Raw genomic sequence first — 19362 nt, forward strand, 5'->3', positions numbered from 1 at the left:
AGGCTTCACTGGTGGTAAAATCACAAATTCGCGAGCCTGTACATCTTGTGTTTTTATCAAAGCAAACAACTTTACTAAAAACTCGATTTTAGAGGGTAAATCCATGATTTTACAAGAAACATCTGTGAATTATTCGGGTAAATTCATTATTTTACCAGGGTGATCCATGATTTCACCGTTCAAGCCCGTTGATTTAACCTAGGACACCTGTTATTTTTAAGATGCATTTCTTGATTTTACCTGGTAAAGTCGTGAATTTACAAATTTATCCATGTGTAAGCCTGGAAAATTAGTGAATTTATCGATATGCTTAGTGACTTAACCGGAAAATACTTAATTTTAATGAAAAAAATAGTTAACTATAGGAAAAACTAATGATTTTACTGGGTGATCGGTGATTTTACCTGAACGAATCAGATTTTAACTCATAATTTTACACAGCCAGTTCGAAATTAACCTGAAAAACATATGGTTTTACCGAGTTATAAGTGATTTTACCGTGTAAACTTACATGGAAATAACATGATTTAACCAAGGAAACCTGTGATTGTTACGCAACAACTTGTTATTTGACCGAGAAAAACCATGATTTTACCGAAGAAACTCATGATTTATCTTGGGAAAATCGTGATTTCACTGAAGACAACCTTTACTGTGAAAACTTGTGATATAGGGTAAGCCGTAATTTTATCTATACAAACAAACTTAACTTATAACGGAGCACGAAAACTAAAGCTTAAGTGGTAACTTTAATTTTTGTATCTAGGTATCAGGGGAGCAAAACCCCAACAAGCATATCACATGGCATGGCAATAGAAAAATTTTAAAGCTACTTTAACAGGAAGTAAACCAAAATTGAAAGCAAAATACTAAACCTTAGAATTCCAAAGATTGATGACATCAAGTTGGATTGTTTCGATTAAGTTTTAATTTAAGTACCTACTTAGCTTTCTTTATTCACTAAGCTTCTAAAATGCATTATATTCTCGTGAATAGAAATACAATATCTCTTTAAAGTTCCCGTCCCTCTTTACCGTGTGTAAAAATGAATCCCAGAAAGTGCTCTTCCTACTTCTTCCACTCTAAACCAGCATACTTCCGTATTTGTCGTGCTTCCTTAGGAGCATTAAGTTCCTATACAACTTTTTAGCTACAAAGCTTTATTGCAAATATTTTACGGCTTCCATAATGGACACACTCTGCATGAAGCTGTATACACATGAGAAAGTTTATCCTCTTTAGACATAATTCTTCACTCCCTATCCCTAATCATCTAAAAGAGTTTCCCATCCTTAAATTCGGATCCGCTAAAAAGCTAAAAAAAAAACTTATCAAAAATCAATATACCACGCGAGCTCTTTATTTCAATTCAAACTAATTGACTGTTAATTGTCCAATGACCTTTTTTTTTTGTAACGGTGACTCTCGCGCGCGCCATTTTTCTTATCAGTTTCTACAGTAATTGTGGGATAGCCCACTTTCAATTCCATATGGCGCCGCACAGAGACCAAACCAGCAGCACTTCAAACTTGTGATTAAAAACACAAAAAAAGCACACAAAATAAAAAGTAACCAACAGTATACTGATGGAAAATGTGAGAACGGAGAAATGAAATCGGTCTAAGGCGAGGCGAGGGAGGGAATGTAGAACGAACAGATAGAAAAACTTATTCCCTCCAGTGAAGATGAGCATGAAAAACCGTTTGAAGATACCTTTTCCGTTTTTCAGAGGAAACATCGTTGTTGAATTGGGTTGGGTTGAGTTGGCTTGGGTTGGGTTGACTTGGGTTGAGATGTCTGCCCTTTTCTCTGTCGACCACCCACATCATCACCCACACACTCACACTCTTACACACACACTTCACAATAGACCGACAATTTATTTGAAAATGTCAACGAACTCACCCGCTAACTGTAACTTTGATGTAGTGTCGTGTGCTTTTTGTATAGGGAAGGGAATAGTTATAGGGTTTGGGGGGATAGATGTGTGCATCTATTGACGTTCACGAGCGCGGAAATAATATTGTATAGAAGGTGGTTGGTGGGAAGTTGCTTCCCTTCCAAATATGTACTTGCTTTCTGCTGCTGACTTGAGGCTACTCGCTGGGGTTTTTCTTTTGCAAAGCTCCCTTGGCGCCCATTAATTGTAGGGGAAGTAGGGGGCGGTAATATTTCTCGGTCTGAAAAATACCTAGAATAATACACGACGATGATGATGAAGAAGAAGGTGTTTGTGTACCTAGATATTGTAAGAATGGTTGGTTTCAGGTGGGAAAGAAAAAAAAAAAGTTTCTTAGTTTTTTTTTTTTTTTTCTTTTTCAAAATCAATATAGGTCTCGCCAGAGTCCTGCTGATAGGTTTCTAGGGATCTCTTGTAGAAGGAAGAAGTTTTTCTATAACAAGAAGTGAGTTTTTTGTTTTGTGTTTGCCTCTTGTTTTTGTGTACATTGCTCTCGTCCTACATTTATAATTTTTTTTTCTCTTTGTAATTCTTTTTTTATTTGAAGGATAACATTGGAAGTAATTCCAGATAGGACGTTTCACATTCACTGCGGTGGGATTAACTTTAGTCTTAGGAGCCATTACCAACGATATACAAACCACACCACACGATTCACCACTATGCTTTTGTTTGTTTGGCATGCTTTTGGCCTTTTCACTTGTTCGCTTCACCCTCTTTTCCCCCCTCCCCCTTCTCTTATCCTTTTAAAACGAACGTCATTCTAAAAGTAATAGAATGTTATGTTGGAGATGTACTATAAGAGGATAGTAGTATGCATGTTGGTTATTATTTTTAATGTCCGTAAATTAAAATGATGGGTTTTTTTGTTTTGGATTAAAATTAAAACAAAAATGAGTTATTAGAGTGTAACGTTATATGGAAATTTGTTATGCAAATTATTATAAAAGAGAACATTTGAAACTAGAGTTCTTAAGAAACTGAAATTTTTATTTTAAATCGTATTCACGGGAGTGTGTTTTAGAGAGATGTGGACTTAAGGAATACTAAAAGGTTTGTAGACTAAATACAATAGAAATTTTCTGTGTGAGATGTCGTTTTTGAGATATTGAGAGTAACGCGTTTTCCAAAACGCAAACTGAGATATATTTAAGTAGAGCGTATCGGAATCCCGCTTTTTAAAATCCCGTTTTTCGAAAATCCCGAAAAAAAAGTTTCAAAATCCCGTTTACTAAAATACCGCTTTTTTAAATCCCGTTTTCTAAAATCCCGAATTTTGAAATCCCGTCAAATCCCGAAAATCCCGATTATTTTACAAAATACATGCTTAATTCACAAATAAAAAAATCATGAGAAATAGACAAAAAATTAGTAAAACTGATTTTTTGCGTTGTAAAGCCCACACAATATGTACCTTCAACACATTCTGAAAACGGTATTTCTTTTATAAAAACATAAAATGATTAAAGCCTTAAATTGAGTTCACAAATATAAGTTGAAATATATTTAAATGAAATTTCTTTTGATTATGTAGTGTGTACTTAATTTAAGGTGTTGTCACGATTTGATTGTTCTTCTGAAACTTTAAAGTAAATATTAGTTTGCTAATTGATTTCTTTTTAGTATCACATTCCTTACTTTTTCTTATTTTTTTATATATTATATATTTTTTTAAAGGTTTTAATTAAATGCGTTTAGAAAAATCTCTCATTTTTTAATTTGTTTTAGTATCCCGATTTTGCAAGCAAAACTAGTTGTTTTATTTTAAAAAATCGCGCGATTTTTTAAAATAAAACAACTAGTTTTGCTTGCAAAATCGGGATAGTAAAAAACGGGATTATAAAAATCGGGATTTTAAAAAGCGGGATTATAAAAAGCGGGATAATAAAAAACGGGATTTTAAAAGCGGGATTTAAAAAAACGGAAATATAAAAAGCGGGATATCGAACCCAACCCATACTTAAGATATGTAAATCCTCTTCATTCATTTAATCGCCAGCCAAGTATCTGAGACTGTGATTTTATAGTGACATCTGTTATATCAGGATGTGATTTTATAATGACGTCTACTACGTTAGAGTGTGATTTTGTAGTAACGTCTGCTTTCTCAGACTGTGATTTAATGGTAACTTCTGATATTTCAGGTTATGATTTTACTATGATTTTATGCTATCTTAGGAAATAATTTTCTAGTGACGATTGCTATCTGATGCTGTTATTTTAAAATGACGTCAGCTTTATCAAACTCTTATTTAAAAGTGGTGTCTGCTATCGCAAACTGTGATTTTATAGTAACGTCTGTTATTTCAGGGTGTGGTTTTATATTGGCGTTTGCTATTTCTGGCTGTGATTTTATATTGAAGTTTGCATGTGATTTTAACCTGACATCCGCTTTTTCAGATTGTGATTTTTAAGTAACGTCTCATATCTCAAACTGTGATTTGAAACTGAAGCCTGTTATTTAAGGCTGTGATTTTATAATGACGTCTGCTATCTCAGGCATTTATTCCATAGTGAATATATATCTCAGGCTGTGATTTAGTCTTAATCTTATTCTGTTGTCTTTAAGTGAAAAGTGGGAATTAATATCACTTTTTTTTGTTTAAATTATGATAATATCTTGCAGGAGAATGAAGGCAAATTCGCTCATGAGCAGTTAGGTGAGAACTTCGTCCCTCAGTGGACTAAGCTCCCAGGGATTTATTTCTCTATAGTATTCCTTTAAACTTTTTCGATCACAAAAATTAGCAAAGTTTTTTCACCACTTTATCTGTTACACTTTTATATGACAGCTATAATATTCTAAACTCTGATTTTAAAACTGGCAATGCCACCTTAACAATATGAAGGTAACCTTTTTAATTTTAATATAACATCATAATGAGCATTACCTTGACTTAAATAGTTAACGTTGTTTTTTTTTTCAAAGTCAAAGTTCAAACTACAGTAAATTATTACTTAACAAAACCCACTACACGCACTTCCAAGAAAACAATAAACAAACTTACCTACCCATAAAATCTTCACTTAACATTTTAGGTTCCTAATGTAATTGAATATTTTCCTGAATAATTTAAAACCTATTAAAAAACTAAAACAATATTATAACTGGAGGTCAAGTCTCAACACCAAATCTTATTTCCCTTCTGATAACAATTTACATTTTTTTGTTTAAATGCCAAATAAATGTTCATAAATCTAAAAAAAAAAAATAAAACCCAAGTCTTTTAGACCTCTTCCTCTGTCTCACGGTTCAATTAGATTAATTACAGAGACATTAACGCGCACATCACATCACCTCGCCTCTAAGCTAGATAGTTTATAAAAATGATGACAGTAAAACTATGTCGTCACATTACCGCATTAACGACTACCTGAATAATGTAAACACAATTACCTTCGGACCTTTTTTTTGTCTGTTTGTTTGTTTATAGGGCCCTTTTGTATGCCGGCAGTTTTTCTTGTTGCTCAGTATATTTTGTTATGTGAGTTTCCAAAGAACCTATAGGTAAGAATATATGTTTTTTTCAGTCTTTTTCCTTTTGATTTCTATCTTGAGACCTTTGTCTGGGTCTTTAAACTTCTTTCAAATGGATTCTTGATATCAAGAAGCACCAATTTAAAAGACTTCATTAAGGTTCTTTACCAGAAAAAGTAGTTTTGTTTTTTTTTTCTTTTTCTTCAACTGACCCTATCGAAGCTATTCGATATTCTTTTATTCTCCATGTGAATCGTGGACGTGCGAGGGCCCAAAGTCATCATGAAGAAGAGGGAACTCAATACCATAATGTCGCACTCTATCTTTTTTTGATTAGATACATATCGTTTAAGTTGCAGCAAAAAATTTGTAGCTGACCGTTTTTACTTGTTCTATAGGGCAAGTATTGGCTTCGTGTAGAATGGTAAAGGTGTGTATTTTGATGTTAAAAAATAAAAATAAATAGGTATTAAAATATAACTGACTATTTTTTTATGGTCATATTAAATTTTTGTTTATACCTAAATTCTGTTCAGACAAATATCACTGGTCAACAAGGTTTTTGCCACAAGAACCAAAATATACTTTTCTAGTAGTTTTTGGGGTGCTGAATCCGAATCTGAAGACAGAAAAGTTTGATTGGCCTTCGTTTTTGAAATATTACCGTTACACAATGTCAAAAAAACGTAATTTTGGCTGTTTTCGAGGTTATGTTTTTATGTGGAGTAATTCAATATGAATAAATTTGTAACGTTTCCTATAAGAGCTAGTTTTATGCTTTCAAAAAATGTTTAAATCTTTCCGATATCTCTTTTATTGCCCGAGATATTTAAAATTTAAGTACAGTCATCGTCTAGCCTTCGTAGCGATCACTTCATCTTTTTTCCTCGGAAACCAGTTTCATACAGTATATCTGTCTCGCTCATATAACCCACGTGTTTTTTTTGACAACCCTTTTTGCAATTTGCTTTTCAGGCAATTTAATCGAATTTCAATTTATCCTTTTCAATTGAATAAATCTTAAAAAAGTTTTTTTCACCATGGCAGGGCCGCCCCCCCGCAGAGGGGGGAAGTTTTCCGACTTAGACTTGGTAGTCCTAAGTAATCAACATCAAACACAAAAAGGAAAACGTGCACGCGTTACCTACACAGGTTTGGACTTTTCTACGAACCCAATCAACTCCGCAAACCCAAAATATATTGTTATATCCTCAACAGACAGTAATAAATCTCTAAATTCATTCAATGTCTTCGAACTACGCAAAGCAATCGACGGCATAAGTACCCAATGGGAAACAATCTCCCAACTCCGCGACGGCAACCTCCTTATTCTTACCAAATCAGAAGCTATCGCACGTAGATTCATCGCAACGAAAACGCTCGCAAACTTGTGCCCTATCTCTGTGAAATTTCACGATTCCCTCAACCTAAGCAAAGGTATTATCTATGCCCCCTTCTTAAATAACTGCCCGGATACCGAAATCGCGAAAAATATGGCTTCTCAAGGTGTAACAAGTGCTTTCAAATTTACTAAATCTGTCGACAACAAAAAAGTTCCCACTGGGCACATAGTTCTCACATTCAATTTATATAATCATCCTGAACAAGTGGTAGCCGGTTGGGCTACGGTACTAGTCAAGGATTATTTCCCTAATCAAATGAGATGCAAAGTGTGTCAACGTTTAGGTCATACGAAAAATCGGTGCACTGGCAAGCCCACGTGTTATGTATGCAACTTACCTCCACACACGCCCGTTCCATGTACAAGAACAATGTGCGTCAATTGCGAAGGAGTTCACCCTTCCAACTCAAACGAATGTCCACGATACATTCAAGAAAATCAAATACTAGAAATCAAAACCAAGCAAAAATGCTCTATTTCAGAAGCTAGGCGACTATACAATAAAACATTCCAACAAATCAACCCGTCTAAAACCTATGCCTCTCAAATACGTGACCAAAACTCTAACTCAACTGCTACTGAAAAAAACGCGAATACAACCGAACCACCATCCCCCCAAAATAAAACAATAAAATCCATCCCCTCTTTACCCTCAAACACAAATCAATCTGATCTAGCCCCGGCTAAATCAACATCCAATCCAGGAACTTCTTCACCTCCAAACTCAACGAATCCAGTCTCTGAAAACGATTCTTCCATAGACTTTGATACCCAACCTTCAAAAACAAAACCATCCACATCATCATCTACAAACAATCCTACCAACAACCTTACAACATCAATTCAAACACAATCCACCCCAATCAAACCACCCACAAACGATGAAACTAACATCACAAAATTACCCAACTCTCCTATAACAATTATGACTAAAGATTTAATTTTAAAATCTCAGTATTACACCTCAGCTTCCGCACAATCTAACGACGATAGTGACGAAGCGACGGACGTCATTATGGAATAAATAAATATAATCTACTCACCTTTGGCGGCGGCTGTCGGGGGCGGACAGTTCGTGGAAATTCGATTTTCCATGAGGTGCCCGCCCCCGACAGTCGCCGCCATACTCTAAACTAAAGAACCCCAGATTTCTGGGGTTCCAAATTCAATCAACAAAATATAATACACTTTATACCTTTTACAGGTATAACCAATAAAAAAAAAAAAAAAAAAAATAAAAATATTTAACTAATAGTTACCTTAAAATCATAACTATATTTCCCAAACGTAATTCGACTCTAAATTCGATATTAAATTTACCCTCCTCCCCCTTCTCTTTTTCGCAATATACATAAAAAAAAAAATAAAACCATATTGCGTCCAAGAGATTTTCTTTTTATTATGATGGTCAAGATTCTGCAATGGAATATTAACGGTCTTTTCAACAATTACCATGAGTTGCAATTACTGATTAAAGATCATAACCCATCTATTATTTCGATTCAAGAAACCCATCTACCTCACATAACAGACCAAAATAAACTTTCGTCTCTATCTCGAAAACAATACAATTTTTATTCGCATAACCTTCCAACAAATACGACCCACAAACAAGGGATAGGGATTTTTGTTCACAAGTCCATTCCACAAACTCCTATTCCAACAAACTCCAATTTATCCACATTAGCAATTGAAATAGAACTTAAATTCAAAATTACAATCCTAAATGTGTATATCCCACCAGACCAACCATTTGCAACATCCGACTTATGTGACATTGTCGATCAATTTCATAATCCAGTAATACTTACTGGGGATTTTAATTCCTGGAGTACGCTCTGGGGCTCTCCTATAAGTAACACCAGAGGCAAAAAGATTGAAGATTTTCTTGCTATCACAAATCTCATTCTGCTAAACGATGGCTCCCCGACCCATTTCTCGACCCACAACTCCTTCACACATGTTGATCTCACAATGGTTTCCCCACAGCTATTTCCTAATATATCTTGGTTTGCTTTCGACAATCTACATGGTAGTGATCACTTTCCGTTACTTTCAGCCTTATTAATGGACTCTTCATCACGCATCTCAAAATTTAAACCTAAATACCTTATCGATCGCGCTGATTGGAACCAATTTCAGACCCATTCTTTAAAATCGCTATCATCTAGACCTATCTCAACAAATATAAACCAAGAAGCATCAAAAATACTTAAATCTATTAGAGAAGCAGCCAACATCGCAATCCCACAATCACACAAAGGTCTTGGTAGATCAAATCCCCCATGGTGGAACAAAGAGATAAGCGAGTTACGGAAAACAAAACAAAATGCCTGGAAAACCTTTAAAAAGCACCCAACTAACTACAACCTTATTGAGTATCGGAAATCAAACGCATACTTTCGACGAGCTGCTAAGCTTTCAAAAAGAAAATCCTTTGAGGAATTTACAAGCAATATCAACTGCAACTCAACTCCCAAAAAACTTTGGGCCGACATCGGACGTCTTACAGGCAATTTCTCCCCACATTCCATAAAAACTATAAAAACTGACTCGACAACACTTTTAGATTCATTAGAAATCGCCAATCACTTCGGCAACATTTGGTCTTCATACTCAAACGATAACAATTTTACACCACAATTTGTCCAATCTAAAACTACTATCTTGCAATCGTGTATTCATCCATCTAACACATCTACTTCCGGTAAGTTAATCGAGTTACCTATTAGTCGCACCGAATTTGAAAACTGTCTTTCCCTTGTCAAAGGCAATACTCCTGGAATGGATCGGGTATCCTACCCTATGTTAAAAAACTGCCCTAACAATCTCAAAAATCGAATATTGTCTCTGTACAACAATATTTTCAACAGTGGTATTATCCCTCAGACCTGGAAGACAGCAACAGTCATACCAATGCTAAAACCTAAGAAAAACCCACTTGAATCTACCAGCTATCGCCCCATATCACTACTCTCCTGCATGGGTAAAATTTTAGAAAAAATTATTGCCAAAAGACTTCAATGGTTCACTGAAAATAATAATTTCATAAGCAACAATCAAGTTGCCTTTAAACAAGGTCTCGGTACCACCGACGCACTTTTGTACATTGATGAATATATTGCAACATCCCTATCCACGAAAAATCATATCTCTATTCTATCAATCGACTTCGAAAAGGCTTTTGATAGAATAGGGATTCATGTTGTCCTAAAAAAACTTATGGAATGGAAGGTTGGACCAAAAATGTTTCAATATATCAAATCATTTCTTACAAACAGAAAATTCCGCACACGAATAAATAATGTTTACTCCAACCTTAAAGATTTAAATAATGGGATCCCCCAAGGATCTCCACTTTCCGTGGTTATATTTGCCATAGCTTTTAACGATATAAGCGAAATCCTTAATAATTATCAATCTGTGCGGTATTCTCTGTATGCCGATGACCTTCTGGTGTTCTCAAAATGCAAAAACCTTCTACAATTAACAACAATCTTTTCAAACGTTCTTACTGATATCAACAATTGGTCCAACATTTCAGGTTCTATCATATCAATTAATAAAAGTAATATCTTACATATATGTAGAAAAACGAGTTGTCCAAAAGAAATCAATTTATATTTTAACAATATTCCTATATGTAACAGAGACAGCTTAAGTATTCTTGGTATAATTTTTGATAATAAATTTAACTTTAAGGAACATTGTAAACAACTTAAAAAAAGCCTATCTTCCAGGGTTAATGTCATAAAATATTTATCTTGCAAATCAAGCTTTGTTCATGTAAATACCATAATAAGAATTATAAAATCTATTATTATATCAAAACTAGACTATGGCTTAACAATATATGGAAAGTGCTCAAAAACATCTCTTCAACTGCTGAAACCAGAATATCATGGTGCAATCCGTCTAGCCCTAAAAGCCTTCAGGACAACTCCGATAGTTAACTTGCTCACCGAATCCGGACTGCCGTCTATAGAAGATAGAATGGGCTACCTTACAGCCATCCTCTGTTACAAAATAAACGGACCTTACAAATCGCCAATCATACCAACCGCAAAACTTTGTTCTCTCCGGAAAAAAACACCGAAATGCCCTTCGACGATCAACAACATTTTATTATCCGCCGAAAAAATTGGGATACCACTGTCCTTCCATAGTGAAAAAGAATGCCTACACCCACCATGGCTTCTTTCTCCTAGTTCTATTAATACAGATCTTACTTTGCTTCCGAAAAAATCAACTAGCAATGACGTGTACAGATCTTATTTCTTCGAAAAATCATCCCCCTACAAAAGGGATAATTGGAACTTCATATACACAGACGGTACGAAAAACCAACACGGCACGGCCCACGGTTGTCCAAAATGACTTATCTCGTTGCAAAAATCATAACTTTTGAACGGATTGAGTTAGCGGTACAATTTTTTTTTTTATTTGAAGGACATTTCTAGGGCTGTTATACCAATGAATTTCAATAAAATTATTTCACAGGGTGTTTCGGAATCATCGGCCAAAAACAGATTTTCTTTAAAAAAAAAGTTTAAATTAAAATTGGTATGCCATTTTGTAGAAATCACTAATCCACATTTAAAAACAAAATTTCAAAAAAATACAATGTCCCGTTTTCGAAAATTTAATTTTTCAAAAAAAAATTTCAAAATTTTTTTAAAAATCCAAAAATTATTTTTTTTGAAATTTTATTTTTGGCTTATATTTGAGTTATATAAGTGCTTCTTCACAAAAAGTTTCGTTGAAATCGAATAAGCCGTTTTGGAGAATATCGGATTTGAAAAAAAACGGTTTTATGGCAGGTACCGTAAAAAATCCATTCGGTTCCATTCATTAAGCCGAATAGGGTATGTGTACCAATCAATTGTTGATTCAAAATAAAAATATTTAGCTGCGCATGCTTGCGCACTGCCGAGATTTTGTACTTTGAAAAAAAATGAAGGCAGAAGGAACAGATTTTCTTTAAAAAAAATGTTTAAATTAAAATTGGTATGCCATTTTGTAGAAATCACTAATCCACATCTAAAAACAAAATTTCAAAAAAATACAATGTCCCGTTTTCGAAAATTTTATTTTTCAAAAAAAAATTTCAAAATTTTTTTAAAAATCCAAAAATTATTTTTTTTGAAATTTTATTTTTGGCTTATATTTGAGTTATATAAGTGCTTCTTCAAAAAAAGTTTCGTTGAAATCGAATAAGCCGTTTCGGAGAATATCGGATTTAAAAAAAACCGTTCTATGGCAGGTACCGTTAATAATGATTTTCCAAAAAAATTTTTTTCATTAGAAGATAGACCTTGTTTTCAAACTTACATTTGAATTTTTTAAACAAAATCGTTGGAGCCGTTTTTGAGCAATTACAGCTTTACTGAAATTGGTGTATGACAAGTACCGTTATTTTTGGCCCAAAAAAATTAATTCCAAAAACACCTCTGGAGGGTCTCCAAAAAATGCTACATACCAAATTTGAAGTCAATCGGTCCATCCGTTTAGGATGTAGATCCTTATACAGACAGACAGACAGACGGACTTCCGGGACCAACTTTTTTGGCATTCTCTATAATCGTAATATCATGGAAAAGTGTAATCTGAACTTTTTTTAGATGTGAATTAGTGATTTCTACAAAATGGCATACCAATTTTAATTTAAATATTTTTTTTTTTAAGAAAATCGGTTTTCGGCCGATGATTCCTAAACACCCTGTAAAACAATTTTCTTGAAATTCATTGGTGTAACAGCCCTGGAAATTTCCTTCAAATTAAAAAAAAAACTGTACCGCTACCTCAATCCGTTCAAAAGTTATGATTTTTGCAACGAGATAAGTCATTTTGGACAACAGTGCGGCCTTTGCTGTAGTTGACGATACCGGAAATACCCTTTACAAATCCCTCCTACCAGACTTTTCATCAGTTTTTTGTGCAGAAGCAGCAGCAATACTTTCTGCAATGAAACTGCAGAATGCAGAAAAAAGAATAATTTTCACGGACAGTTTGTCGACCATCAATGCCATACAAAATATCAACAACAACCACCAAATAATCCGTCACATAATAGACAAACTGATTGCAAATAAAAAATCCATCAAACTTTTTTGGATCCCCGGACACGCGGGAATAAAGGGAAATGAACTCGCGGACACAGTCGCCAAAAGTGCAGCTAGTGAACCCCTAATTATGACCTGTGTGATAAGTAAAAAAGATATTTACAATAAAGTAAAACAATACTGGAAGGACCTCAGGATGACCAAGTGGAACGCATATAGCCACCACTATACTACTATCAATCCCAGTGCTGACTCTGCTTCTTATCCTACAAACTGCAGTAGCCCCATGATCCGTTGTTACACTTGTCTGCGATTGGGACACTCCAACTTAACACATTGTCATCTCCTCGAGAACAAAGATCCCCCAAGATGTCACTTATGTAACGACGGGCCACTCACGGTTCCACATCTTGCCTCCAACTGTGAACCAATAAAAAGAACCCTATCATCTCACGGCATCAACGAACCGATGTTGGAACTCCTGAAATCACCATCCATAGACAACATTAAAGTAATATATTCCATTCTTAAAGCCTTCAATATTCATAGAAATATATAACCTTGAATTTTTGTATCAATCATTTATAACTAATATGTATATTTCAAAATCAATTAAAAATCGTTTAGCCTTTGGCCCTGGTAGCTAGCGCTTTTCACATATTATTTTGTAATTTATTTGCATTGTAATAAACTTATAATAATAATAATAATAATAAAATTTAAGTAGCGGTCTTTGAATCAGAAACAACACTGGCCAACCAAATTAAACTTTTTTTGCCACAAGAATCAAAATATACTTTTCTAAAGGTTTTTGCTGGTTGCTGAACTCGAATCCACAATCAGAAAAATTCTATTAGCCTTCGTTCCTGAAATATTACCATTATAAAATGCAAAATAGGGTTTTTTTTTTATAACGGTTATATTTCAAGAACGGAGGCTAATAGAATTTTTCCGATTGCGGATTTGAGTTCAGCAACTCGAAAACCTTCAGAAAAGTTTATTTTGGTTCTTATGGAAATAATTCTGTGACCAGTGACTTATACTTTAGATTAAGTTTAGTTTCTCTTTGGCTTATTAAATGAAACTTAAGATAAATCTCGAGCAATAAAAGAGATATCGGGATAATTTAAACAGTTTTTGGAAGAAGAATATATGTTGTTATAATAACCGTTACAAATTTGTTTATAATGAATTACCCCACATAAAAACAGAAGCTCGAAAACAGCCAAAATGACGTTTTTTTGCATTTTATAACGGTAATATTTAAAAAACGGAGGCCAATAAAATTCAGCACCACAAAAACTACTAGAAAAGTATATTTTGGTTCTTGTGGCAAAAAAAAAAGTTAAATTTTGTTGACCAGTGTATTTAGTAGGTTTGTGAACGGGGCATAATAAACAAATACTTGAAGAATATGAACTTAAAAGCGGAAATGCTAAATATTTGCCTCAAATATTTTTTATGAAATTTTGAACTTCAAAAAACGATTTTTTTAGAGAAAGTGTATTTTTGCTTTTATTAAAAGAAATTACATATAAAACCATTCTTCTTTGACAATCATGCAATGTTAACATATTATAAAAATATTTTTTTCTTTTTAAAAGATTTTTAAAATTTTTTTTTTATTAAAATATTTTTTTATTTAATTTACATATTCATTTTTTCCACATAAAATTGATAAGGCTATTAAGTTTTGTCAAAAAAGTCCTACCTTACAAAGCAATTTTTTGAAAAAAAAAAAAATAACTTGAACATCAAAGACAATTTTTTTCAAAGTTTTAACTTTAAAATTTTACTTCAAAAAAATTATTCGCGAAAACAACTTAAATCGAAAAACATTTGAAAGAATGCAAAATAAGCTTTCAAAAAAACTGTTGCACAGTATTCTAGGTTTTTTTTTTTTTTGATTTAATGTATTTTTTTTTTTTTTTATTTAAGGTTAAATTTTCAGAAAATTGCCCCTCCCATCGGAACGAGGGGTTATACAGCCCTCCTCAAGAAGACTGTTAACTTCAGTTATAAAACCAAATAAAGTGACAAAAAATGTCTTATTTATTTAGTAGAAGTAATTAATAACACAAATCGACCTATTCTGCCCCACTGTGAATCGTCAGTCTATGTGTCTATCTGTACATCGTGCTAGGGCCTAAACAGATGGATGGATTTGCTTGAAACTTGGTATGATTTTTGAGTAATTTTCTTATACCCTATTTTTAATTTTTTGAATATCTCCTTTTAAACGCATATCTCCCCTTTAACGTTTTCGAGGTATTGCAATTATTTCGAAAACGGCTCAAACGATTTCGATTAAATTTGGTATACGTAATAGTCTTATTTATTTTAAGAAAACTGAGTTATTAGTTTTTCTCAACAAATTCGGAGAACGGAAACATGGCGTTGCCGTATTTTGAAAAAAATGACATATTTTTTAGGATTATGTTATATTTTATCAAAGAATAAGCCAATTTTATTCAAAACTTACAAACAGGTATTTTTTATCATTTCGAAGTGTAAAATGTAAAACAAAAAATTTTACAAAAGTTTTTGAAAAAGATTTGTAAATTTTAAATTAAATAAAAAATTTTTTTTTTAATTTAATTAAAAAAAAAAAATTAAAAAGTAACTTTTTTTTTTAATTTCTATTTATAGATATTTAAGATAAAGATACTTTGGACTACAAGAGCAATTACGTGCGACACAGTCGTGCATTTTATTTTTTGTCTCTTTTCTTTCGTCTTTTTAACTCGAAAGACCCCACATGCAATTTCTAGAATTTCAGAAGGCCATTTCACTTCGAGTCTCAGAGGCCTACTGAATAAATCTATGTCATATCCGTTGTCGGTATTGGTATATAATGAAGGCAAGGGCGAGGGCTTCAATTTAAATTTTCATCTCTATTCTATCGTTTTTAGATACAAAGCAAAAAAAAGATAGAAAATAGAGATTCTAAAACAACAAAACTAGCTTGTTTGAGGAGGTGAAGGTTTATTCCCATGTTTTGTATGTGTATTCTAGTTGTGGCATAATTCTCATGCTTCCAGATCGTTGCATCTAATCTAGACACTTTTTCCAAAGCCACATGAGGCTTTTATAAAATGTATGTTGTTTGGTTCAATATACATTATAAATACAGAAGTCATCAGGTTTACCAATTGGTTTTTATTCCGAAGCTATATAGCTAGCGAGCTACTTACGTACGCTAAATTTATTGCAAGTGTGCCCGCACATGTGGAAGAATCAGCATTATTTTGATGCAGCACGCAATGTTTTTTAATGCAGTTCTTTATATGTTATATACCGGTCGGTACCTAATTTTTATATAGATAGTGAATTTTTTTTTTGAAAATTTATTTTTTTGCTTATGTCGAGCAAATTGCTTAAATTAAAAGTACCTACTCGTTGTTGATACAAAAAAATAAAAACGGCTAAGGAAAAAAAACAAAATCTCATTACTTAGGGAAAATGTATGTGGGTTACGAAATTGCACACTTCTTGAAGTTGGTTTTGATATAAGAAGCAAAATTGGTAACGGAAGAATGGATAGATGGTGACGACGACGGCGAAGTTGGAGTATATTTAATTTGGGTCAGTAGGGTTTCATAAGAATACTTAGGTAATTGGTTATGATTTTCTAATTTTTTTTTTTTGTTTAATTAAAAGAATATAATTGTTTTTATTTGTTTATTTATTTTATTTGTATTTTTTTTTTCAAACGTCGGTAATTAAAAATACTTTAAAGTCTATAGATTAAAAATTGCCGGTGCTGCCGTTTTGATTTTTTAAATTTAATTGAAGATTTTTGTGAACAAAAACAAATTTTTTTCAAAATTTTTTCTTAAATTTCATAAATTAATTGATGCCAAAGGATTGTCTAGGAAATTCAAGGAAAAAAAATATATGGGAGTGAGGGACAATCTTCCATAGTTCAAGCGATAGATGCAATTTTCTTATTAATTGACTTCAAACACAAAAAAAAATATTTGAACACAGCGGCAACACCTACAATATTCAAATATACTTTTTTTAAAAGCTAGAAGCTTAGTCATATATGTAAAATTAAAATTAAGTTAATTGAATGAACGGCTTTTGAAAGAATGGTAATTGAACTCAGATTTTTGAAAAAAAAAAATTATTGAAAAAATTTTAACATGTCGTTTTTTAAACTTGGTCGTAATATAAAATGCATTTATTTTCAAATTTTTTTGGCCGCATTTATTATGATTTCAAATTATAAAAGGAAATGTCAATATGTATTACGGTTTATGAAAAAAATTAAAAAGTATTTCATTTTCGAAGAACTTTTTTTAATAAAAGTTTTGAAAAAAAATGTAACTTATTTTTTTTTTTTTTAAGTTCAACATCTAAACATAAAATTATTTTTTATTCATTTAATAACCCTTACTGTTGAAAGTTAAATAGCAAAAATTTAAAGTTCCTATTTACCACAGTCTTTGAGAAAATTAATTATTTCAATGCAAAAATTCAGTTTTAATAAATAAAAAAAAACCATTGAAATTGAAGTAATTTTTCATTTTTTTTTTCAAAAGTGTGATATATTTTACCTTTTTTGCTTCGAAATTCAACTGATAATATTTATGGCCAAAAATTTTTTTTAAATAAATTCATATTTTATTAGAAAAAGTTTGGAAAAAAGTCATTTTAAATTTTTCTAATAACATTTTTTTTTTTTTAATTCTGAGTTTGAGGACAATTTTTTCAAAAAGTCTTGATTTAATTTAGTGGATTTAAATTTAAGAGATAAGAATGAGCTTCTGGCTTTTTAAAAATGTATTTTAAAATATTGTAGGTGTTGCCGTTGTTTTCAAAATATTTTTTTTGTGTTTGAGTTCAGAATATTAGAAAATTGCATTTATCGCTTAAACGATGGAAGATTGTCCCTTACTGCCTTTTATATATTTTCCTTAAATTACCTAGAGAATCTTTTGCTATCATTTGTTTTATGAAATTTAAGCAAAAAAAAATGGTTTTGTTAAAAAAAAATTAATTTTAGTTTTAAAAAAACAATACGGCAACACCGGCAATTTTTAATCTATAGACTTAATTTTTAATTACCTACGTTTGAAAAAAAAAAATCGTCAAAATCAGAGCTGTGCGGCCGGGTTCCCTAATAATTTGTTTTAGTTACTCTACTAAATGTCAAAGAAATTATTTTCAATTCCAAATTGGTTAAATAATCTTACAATTGATGTTTTGTATTCAATTGTTAGACTTTTTTGATATTTTGTTAAAAAATAATTGGTTGCTGTTGACAATTAATTGGTTTCAATTATTTAACTCGCAATTTTGCAATAGGTTAGGTACGCAATTACGAAGTTAAATAATAAATTGAAACTTTTCAATTCTAATGTACCTAATTTTTTTTTACGTATAGGTAATTAATCTAATTGATTTGTCCAAAATGCAACTAAAACGCGTTTAAGACGCGTCCAAAATGCGACCAAAATACGTCCAAATGCGTCCGAAACGTGTCAAAAACGCGTCCAAAACGTGTCCGAAACAAGTGGAAAAAGCGTCCGAAACAAGTCGAAAACGTCCAAAATGCGTCCGAAAAGCGTCCAAAACGCATCCACAACGCGTCCGAAAGCAAATTTTCAGTTTTTAGTTTTAAAAATGCATGTATAATTTTTTGATATTATTTGAAAATAATCATATTTAAAAACCCATTATACGCCCGTCAACTTCAACACCTTATAGACTTATATAGACTTATTGTTAGACAAAAATAAGATAAGAACTTCAGAAACAAAAGAACACTGCTCTTCTCCCAGTTTCCTTTTCTGTTTTCTAATTTTTTTTCAATCGGTTTGCATTTCAAAAGGAAATAAAATCAAGGAAAACACCAGAATTAAACAAATCACAATAAGTCACTTGAGGTTTTGTCCAAAGAAACCAACAGAAAAGGGCGTTCGTTGTTATTGTTGTTGGTATTGTCAAAAGCAATATTCAACAAAGTGATTGCATTTTTTATTTTATATTCCTGCACACATTTTATAGCTATATTCCCTAGGCTTAGCCATTATTATTGGGAATATGTATCTCTGTTGGTTTTCCAACATCTGTAAGTATTTTTTGAGAAAAATCCCTTTCATATGGATGATGTCGATGTCGGTATCAAGTCGGAGTCATTGTGGAGTTGTGTCCTCTTCAAAAGGATATTAGTATATAAAACATTTCCTTCCTATATTTTTTGTTGTTGTAGGTACATCTCCATTTTTAATAAAATTGAAGTGAGCCAAAGATGTATTTCGTATTAATAGATTCTTATAGAGAGACGAAGCAATCTATTTTTCTGCATTGACTTTGACTGTCGCCGGTCGCCTGGGGGCTAACCCGCATCCTGTCGCCAGCTGATAAAATGCAGATGTTCAAGTTGAAACCTTATTTACTTCTCAATTTTTCTATTAAAAACATTATAATGAAAATGAGCAGCATGTCAAGT

The 19362-nt window shown here is 32.4% G+C and overlaps 2 protein-coding genes across 2 annotated transcripts in view; both read left to right on the plus strand.

Annotated features, from left to right (window-relative positions):
• Positions 1 to 19362, plus strand: part of LOC129912687 (uncharacterized) — a 101705-nt gene that overhangs the window by 17348 nt on the left and 64995 nt on the right. The window lies entirely within an intron of this gene.
• LOC129909321 (mucin-2-like) lies at positions 6932 to 7864 on the plus strand. Its single transcript, XM_055986408.1, has one exon. It carries the CDS (start codon positions 6932 to 6934, stop codon positions 7862 to 7864), a length of 933 nt encoding a protein of 310 aa, XP_055842383.1.

The sequence above is a fragment of the Episyrphus balteatus genome, chromosome 2 (genome assembly GCF_945859705.1).
Source record: "Episyrphus balteatus chromosome 2, idEpiBalt1.1, whole genome shotgun sequence".
NCBI lineage: Eukaryota > Metazoa > Arthropoda > Insecta > Diptera > Syrphidae > Episyrphus > Episyrphus balteatus.

Coding starts and splice junctions, on each gene's coding strand:
- LOC129909321 (XM_055986408.1), top strand. CDS start 6,932: ATGGCTTCTCAAGGTGTAACAAGTGCTTTCAAATTTACTAAATCTGTC.